Consider the following 8,594-nt stretch of genomic DNA (forward strand, 5'->3'; position numbering starts at 1 on the left):
AAGAATTGAAATCAAGAACGCAGATAGATATTTATGCACCAGTGTCCACAGCAGCATTGTTCACAACAGCCAAAAGGCAGAAAGAATCCAAGTGCGTATCCACAGATGAATGGATAACAAAATATATTTTGTTGAATACTATTCAACCTTAGAAAGGAATGAAATCTGACACATGCTATAACATAAATGAAACTTGCACGTTGTGCTAAGTGAAATAAGCCAGACATAAAAGGACAAATATTATATGTTTCCATGTATATGAGGCACCAAATATCAAATTCACAGAGACAGAAAGTAGAACAGTGGTTACCAGGGAATGAAGGGAGAAAAGAATGAGAAGTTATTTCTTAATAGAGTAGTATGGGATAATGAAAAAGTTCTGGATATTGATAGAGGAAATGGTCACAAAACAACATGTATTTACATAATGCCACTGACTTTGGAATCTGTGGAAAACTAGTTGACATTATTCACTAAAACTAAACATACATCTATCTTATTGTTCATCATATTCATTCCTAGATGTATATCCAACAGAAGTGTTTACATAGTCTCACCAAAAAGACAAGTACAAGATTGTTCACGGCCCTACCATTTCCAATAGCTAAAAACTGAAAATATCTAAATGTCTATCCACAAAACAAATATGTTTTGGTATTATCATCAATGTAGTTCCATACAATTATGAGAGTGAACAAGCTAAAATATGTGGTAATAAGGATGAATCTCATAAACACAATTTTGAACAAAAGATATTAGACACAACAGAGTACATATTGTAGGATTCCATTTACATAAAGTTCAAAAACAGGCCAAAGTAACCTATGTGTTAGAATAATGAGTAGTAGTTATCTTTTGGAGGGAGGTCATGACTGTAAGGGGGATGAGGGAGCTTCTGAGATATTGGTGTACTGTGAGGCTTTGGGGGTTAGTTATAGGAGTAGGTTTCCTTAATCAAAATTTACCAAGCTAAATCCTTAAATACTGAATACTCAAATCAAATATTACTTTAAGATAAAACTAAAATGAAGAGGAATAGGGGGAAAAAAGGAATTGAGAATGTTTACTACCAGAAAGATAGTAGGTAATTTGGGCCAAACCTCTTAATGAGGAAAACAAGAAAAAGTGAGCAAGTTTTTTATTAACTGACAGAGGCATCAAAAAGATTTCCACTTTCTGGCCCGAAAAGTAACAAAGAGCCTAGAACAAAGCTGAAAAACTGGAAGCTGTTGAAAAGCAACAACTCTTCTTATTCATCAGAAGAGAGGTCACAGGGAAGATTGCTGCCCCAAAAGCCAGAGTGAGAGACAACTGATGTAATGGTTAATTCTACATGTTGACTTGACTAGGCAATCAGCTGCTCTGACACTTGGTCAAATGGTATACAAGTGTTTCTGGAAAAGATTAACATTTGACCTGGTGGACTGAGTAATGTGGACTGCACTCCCTAACCAGATAAGTCTCATCCAGTCAGTTGAAGACCTAAACAAAATAATGATTAATATAATACATCATATCAACAGGCTAAAGAAAAACAGTCGCATAATTTTATCAATAGATGCATTAAAAACATTTCAGAAAATTCAACACCTATTCATGATAAAAAAAAAAAACATCAGTACACTAGGAAAAGAGAACTGCCTCAACTTCAGAAAGAAATAGCTCTAGAATACCTACAGCTAATACCAAACGTAATTATAAGAAATCAGAAGTTTCACTGCTAAGATTAGGGGCAAGGCAAGTTGTCCCTTATTGCCACTCTTTTCAGTATTGTACTACAAAACATAATCAATGCAATAAAACAAGAAATTAAATAAAAAGTATAGATTGGGCAGAAAAACATAAAAGTTTCTTTGTTCACTGATGATATTTGTCTATTAAATTCAAAACAATTGATGAAACAAACCTCTCAGAACTACTAAGTGATCAATAGTGAGGTTGCAGAAAATAAAGTTAATATACAAAATTCAATCATTTTCCTGTATAACAGCAATGAACAATTGAGCAAACAATACTATCCAACAATGAAAACTCATTCAAAACTGAAAATGTAACCTATCAAATCATGAAAATAATACATAAAGGAAAATTCAATGCATATTACCAAATGAAAGAAGCCAGTCTGAAAAGGCCCCCTTCTGTATGATTCCAATTACATGACATTTTGGAAAAGGCAAAATGTGGAAACACTGGAAAGATCAGTGGTGGCCAGGAGATAGTGGGGACGGAGGATGAACAGGTGGTGCACAGGATTGTTAAGACCGTGAAACTACTTTCTGGGATACTGTTAATGGTGGATAAGTGTCATTATACATTCAACTAAACCAGGAGTGAACCGTAAGCAAACTATGAACTTTGGGTGATTAATGATGTGTCAGTGTAGGTTTGTTGAGTATCATTTATGAACCACTGTGATGGGTGATATTGATAGTGAGGGTGGTTCTGGTGGGTTGGGGGCTAGCATTATACGGAAAATCTCTGTGCCTTCCTCTTAATTTTATTATAAACTCCAAATTACTTACTCAAGAAGTTAAAGTCTTTTTTTTATTGAAACACTAAAAAAAAAAAAAAAACCTAAACTAAATATAAAGAAAAAATTGTGAAAGTCCAGAGAGAAATGATGCATTACTTACAGAGGAACCCCCTTGGAGTTACAGTCAATTATGAGACATGGAATATAGCCTTATTCTACGGAGTCCAGAAGGAAGTAGCACAATAGGTTTTAAGTGCTACAAGAAAGGAATTGTCAATTTCAAGGAAAATTTGTCTCATTTTAGTCACACAACAGTTCTGACACCAGATATGCAGGCTTTTCCCACCCCAAGCAATTCTCCAATTCCAGCGGATACCAACTGGGTGTCCTACAATTTACCTGAGCTCTAACACTAACCGCCCACAGTTAGCAGGGCTAACTGGGCTCAGTCCCACATGATGACTCCCTCACTCTTCCATTTCACATAGCAGTCCCGGGTTGTCACCTGTATTTCTGATCAGTCAGCTACAATCAGGGGTTTCTATGACCCCCGTCTCTGAGTTTGATAATTTGCTAGACAGAACTGTGCACAAAACTCTGGGTAATAATTAGCTTTTTATCAGTCTATTTTAAGGGATACAATTCAGGAACGGTCAGATAGAAGAGATGCATAGGACAAGCTACAGGGAAGGAACAGGGAGCTTCCATGCCTCCCCTGGACACACCACCCTTCCAGCACCTCAGTGTGCTCACCAACCTGGAAGCTCGACAAACCCCTTCAGTTAGGATGTTACAGGGACTTCATTTTTCAGGAATAGTTAGTCGATTAAATCACTGCGCACTGGTAAACTAGCACAACATCTGGCTCCTCTCCCCTCTCCAGAAGTCAAACTCTCCACTTTCTGCTTAATTTTGTTGTGAACCTAAAAATCCTCTTAAAAAGAATGTCTCTAAAAATAAATAAATAAATAAATAAATAAATAAATAAATAAATAAATATTAAAAAATTTAAAAGAATGTCTTTTTTTGGGGGGGTGGGGAGGAAATCCTTCAAGTCCTCAAAGCAACTAGGGAAAAGGATATATGGCCCTCTAAGGAGCATCAGTTAAGGGACAGCTAGCTGACTTTACCACGGAAACTGAAAGCCAGAGGCACTGGCATTATCTTCAAAATGCGAAAACACCTGCCAACCTAGAATTTTATACCAGTGAAAAGATTCCTCACAAACAAAAGGAAAAGGAAGACATTTTCAAATAAACAAAAGCTAATAAGAACTTTGTCACCAGCAAATCTACACTATAGAAAATTCAAAAGTGTGTTCTCCATGCATTAAGTTTCCAGAACAGCAATAACAGTTCTGTTATTTAGAATTAAAATACCTAACAATAACATGTACGTGAAGAAAGAAAAAACTGAGACAAAGCATTTTAATGTCTTTATATTGTAAAGTGGGTAAAAGTATTTGAAAGAACTAGTTGACAGATTAAGGGTGAGTGTTATTAAACTCTTGAGCATCCAGCAAAGCAAAAAATTCAATTAGCAAATAATTCATGAAACAGGCAATAAAAGGCTGAGAAACTAAAACAGAACAAAAATCTAGAAACCCACTATCATATCTGGAAAAAGGGGAAACTAACACAACTAAAACACAAAGAAATAATTAAGTGTTATGATAGTCCAAGAATGAATACATAATACAACGGAACCACGAGTAGCCGGGAAATGAAATTTGGGGTTGCATTCTCCAACAGTGGTCAAGATCTACTGATACTGAGGTGAAGTTTCTGCGAATCCGTAGTGAACGTCTGTAATGACTGAAAACCTGTTCAGGATGGAAAGAATGGAAACTAGTTTGATGGAAAAAGAAAAACCAGTCCTGCCATTTTTCAGACTGGAAGGTAGACACGGATAATAAGAGACACTGCGGCTGCCAAGGGGGTGTAGCAGTGGTAAAATGTCACCTCTTTGAGTGAGCATTACTTTCTCACCAGTGACACCCCCAGATCCTGTCTGCTATACCCATTTACTTCTAGGGGGCCCCAACTGCTAAACTACCCTCACCTCGTGCCAGAACCCAAGCCTGGCTAGACCCGCTCTGTCTAATCTTGCATTGGAATCAAGCAGTCCGGACGTCGTGCCTGCTTTCCTCAGACTCCCTTCAGGATCCTGCACCTGGGGCCTAACCCTGCAGTCTCTCCCTCTTTGTCTCCATTGAGACTGGCACTTCATCATTCCTCTCAAACTCCCTCCCTCCCTGAAAGTCAGCAGATCTGATTTTGTCAGACCCTAGGTTTGTCCCTGCAAGACCCTGGCTGATTAAGTGTATATAACTTTTTTTTTTTAAGGCAATGCAGTCTTTATATCCTAAATGTCTTTAATGTAGAAGGCTGCCTTCCTTCTGAGACAATACTCTCTTCCTCTGAGACACTTAGAATGTCTCATAGTTTATGAAATAAGGATGACACTTCCTACTTTTCTAATCTACAGTATTGGGATCCCTGGGTGGCGCAGCGGTTTGGCGCCTGCCTTTGGCCCAGGGCGCGATCCTGGAGACCCGGGATCGAATCCCACGTCGGGCTCCTGGTGCATGGAGCCTGCTTCTCCCTCTGCCTGTGTCTCTGCCTCTCTCTCTCTCTCTGTGACTATCATAAATAAATTAAAAAATTTAAAAAAAAAATCTGTCTAATCTACAGTATTAAAAACAAACAAAAATGGAGCTGTCTTATTTAGACCACACCGTCTTTAAAGTTTTAATAGTTTACAAAATTTCAGCGTGTGAATCACTGCTATATAAAGGGACAAAATAATGAGGGGCAGAAAAGAGGGAAAACGATGTGATGTGTAAAAGGCATTATGACAGTTTAGAGGTAAAGGCTTTCATTTATTTTTTTTTTAGATTTATTTGTTTATTTATGATAGACACAGAGAGAGAGGGGCAGAGACACAGGAGGAGGGAGAAGCAGGCTCCATGCCAGAAGCTCGATGTGGGACTCGATCCCGAGACTCCAGGATCATGCCCTGGGCCAAAGGCAGGCACCAAACCACTGAGCCACCCAGGGATCCCTGGTAAAGGCTTTTAAACATCACTCTCATCATTCACCAAATCTAATTCCAATAAAATATTTTTTTCTTTTAAACCTATATTTTAAAACTCAAACCACGAAAGAGAACTAAAACTGATATGAAAACAGTAATGCATAAGCACTTTCCAAGTTTAGAAGCCTAGAAAGAAATTACTAATTTTGGTTAATTTCAGCTTGTAGGATGAGGATACTTATATTACTTGCCAGGCCTGGCTCCCTGCGAAACCTATCTTCAAAGACAAAATCTTCTGGAACTGTTCTATCCCGGGCTCATCACTGCAACGGAGGGTATCCAGGGAGGAGAGAGGCTGCCGGGCCTGAGCTCCTTGAGTAGTCGGGGCCACTGACCTACAGCCACCCGTACTGGCCGCTGCCTCTGGAAGGCAGACTTCTGCTCGCAGGCCACAGTGACCCTGTTGAGAGGGAAGCTCTTCAGAGCAATGGGATCCTCTAGCCACAGGATGGATATTCTGGAGATAGCAAGTGGAGACTCGGACATTCGAAGGACAAGGAAGAAAGCACTAGAAGAGTCAACCCTTAGACTGGTCTAATAAAGTCTCAGAGGTAGGAATTCAGACTATACGTTCTTGAACGTAGGGGCCCGCACTCACGTGGTGACCGTGTTGAAGCCGCAGGCCTTCAGCTTCTGCAGGCGGTCCCTCCAGTACTCCCTGGGCACCCGGAAGTAGTGGATGGTGCCTGCTATGATCAGGAAGGGGGAGCCGTCCAGCGTGAAGCTCGAGCCTTCTACTTTCAGACCCACACCGCGATTTATCATGCGGGAGGGAGTCAGGAAAATCTGATTCATCCTGCAAGGACAAAGGAGCGTGTGCAGTCCTAAAGATGTGACCCATGGGGCCCACGGGCAGATAAGAAAGGCCTTTCCTTCAGGGCCCTAGGCGCACCTCCAGGGCAAAGGGAAACTTCCCAGCCCTTCCCAAACGCCCTTCCCAAACATACCTGGGTGAAAAGTGTCCTCTAAACTGAGCTAGTACCAATAATCCTGAAGACAGGTACAGGATGCCCACCGGCCTCAACAAGGTCAGCATGCTAGGCGGAGAGGACAGAGCACAAGTCAGACACTGCGGACGCCCAGGAGGCGGCGGGAGCTGAGTGAGGCCTGGCGGATGGAGGTGGCCTCCCTGGATGGCAGGATTCCGAACGTCGTCCCCGGGCTTCTGCACACAGTCCCTCGGCTTCTGCACCACCTGCACTCAGGACAGACAGCACCTCAGGGATACGTCTACTGACTGCAGGAGGGGGCCAGCGGCCCCGAAGAACCTCCTGAGAGTCACTGGGCTTCTGGGCACCACTTACATCTTAGAGAAGATCGGGCGGTGGAGGTTTCCCAGAAGAGAGGACAGTGTCTGGGAATGTGCGCAAGGGGGGGGGGGACTGCCCCCCAGACACGAGCCCTAACAGTCAGCGGCTAGCAGAGAACCCAGGGCAGAATGCAGGGGCCTCCTCTGGAGGGAGGTCCCAACCTGCCCCCGCAGCCCAGCTACCAGCCGCTCTGCTGCTGTGGGGCGCTTGCCTCATCACCCCCAACACCCTCTCCTCTGCCCCCGTGATCTTTTTTTTTTTTTTTTTAAGATTTTTATTTACTTATTGCTGAGAGACACACACACACACAGAGGCAGAGACACAGGCAGAGGGAGAAGCAGGCTCCATGCAGGGAGCCCGACGTGGGACCCGATCCCGGGTCTCCAGCATCACGCCCTGGGCTGAAGGCAGGCGCTAAACTACTGAGCCACCCAGGGATCCCCTGCCAGCGATCTTGACGCGCTCACCTGCACCGGCGGCAGACGCTTTCCTCCTGCAGCAAAAGCCCAGACCCCAGGTGCGCAGAACCAGGGCGGCCTATAGCACAGACGCCGGGGGGGGGGGGGGGGGGGGGGGGGGGGAGGTTAGGGGGCACCTGCCTGCGGCGCGGCTCTGTCCTCACCCACCGCCCAACAGGGGTTTTCTGAACAAAGGCAGGAGACGCCAAACACCTGTGCGGCCTCCGTGAGCTTCGGCTTTTCTGCCGGCGTCCAGAGCCTTCCCCCGGGTGCAGGTGGGCGCAGAGGCTGGAACCGCTGTCAGGGAAACCGACGCAGACGCAATGGGGCCCCGGGATAGAGACCGCGGAGCCCCCGGGATGGAGACCGCGGAGCCCCCGGGATGGAGACCGCGGAGCCCCCGGGATGGAGACCGCGGAGCCCCCGAGATGGAGACCGCGGGGCCCCCGGGATGGAGACCGCGGAGCCCCCGAGATGGAGACCGCGGGGCCCCCGAGATGGAGACCGCGGAGCCCCCGGGATGGAGACCGCGGGGCCCCCGGGATGGAGACCGCGGAGCCCCCGAGATGGAGACCGCGGGGCCCCCGGGATGGAGACCGCGGAGCCCCCGAGATGGAGACCGCGGGGCCCCCGGGATGGAGACCGCGGAGCCCCCGGGATGGAGACCGCGGAGCCCCCGGGATGGAGACCGCGGGGCCCCCGGGATGGAGAGAGTCCTGGGGACCGCTCGCGCCGGGCGGCCGCTCGGGAAGTCCGGGGGGCGCACAGAGGGACACAGCGGCACCCGGAGCCCGGAGGCAAAGTGCAGAAAGTGCGGGAAGCCGAGGGGCCGCCCGCGTGGAGGCGGCGCGGGGCTGCCGGGCGGGCTCCGAGCTGAGGGAGGCCCCGGGGCTGTCGCGGCTGCGCTCCGGGGACGCCCGGGCCGAGCTCGCCTTACCCTGCGCCCCGCGCTCCGCAGCTCGGAGCCCGCGGCAGGACGCGGGGGAACCTGCCTCCTGGGCGCCCCGCCCCCCGCGGCCCCCGCCCCCCTCCGCTGACGCCGCGCCCCCGCCCCCGGCCCACGCCCTCCGTCCCCCCACGCCGCCCCGGGTCCATCCCCTCCATCCCCCCGGACCCGCCCCCGCGCTGACCCCCCCGCCCCCGCGGGCAGACGCAGCCACCGCCAGCGGCCGGGCCCGGGGGTCCGCAGCGGGGTGGGGCGCCGCAGGGAGCTGGGCCCGCCCTCCCCGGCCGCCTTCGGGGGGCGTCGCGGGCCGG

General features: G+C 47.3%; 1 protein-coding gene across 1 annotated transcript in view; it reads right to left on the bottom strand.

Moving 5' to 3' along the window:
- Positions 1–7,629, bottom strand: part of LOC112920381 (beta-galactosidase-1-like protein 2) — a 57,127-nt gene extending 49,498 nt beyond the window's left edge. Inside the window, exons 1-4 of the mRNA XM_072729290.1 lie at positions 7,551–7,629; positions 7,347–7,416; positions 6,517–6,764; positions 6,168–6,365 (exon numbers count right to left, since the gene is read on the bottom strand). Of these exons, the coding sequence (XP_072585391.1) occupies positions 6,168–6,365; positions 6,517–6,605 (287 nt within the window). The 5' untranslated portion in view covers positions 6,606–6,764; positions 7,347–7,416; positions 7,551–7,629. The remainder of the gene's footprint in view (positions 1–6,167; positions 6,366–6,516; positions 6,765–7,346; positions 7,417–7,550) is intronic.
- Between the last annotated feature and the right edge of the window lie 965 nt (positions 7,630–8,594).

The sequence above is a fragment of the Vulpes vulpes genome, chromosome 12 (assembly GCF_048418805.1).
Source record: "Vulpes vulpes isolate BD-2025 chromosome 12, VulVul3, whole genome shotgun sequence".
Taxonomy (NCBI): domain Eukaryota; kingdom Metazoa; phylum Chordata; class Mammalia; order Carnivora; family Canidae; genus Vulpes; species Vulpes vulpes.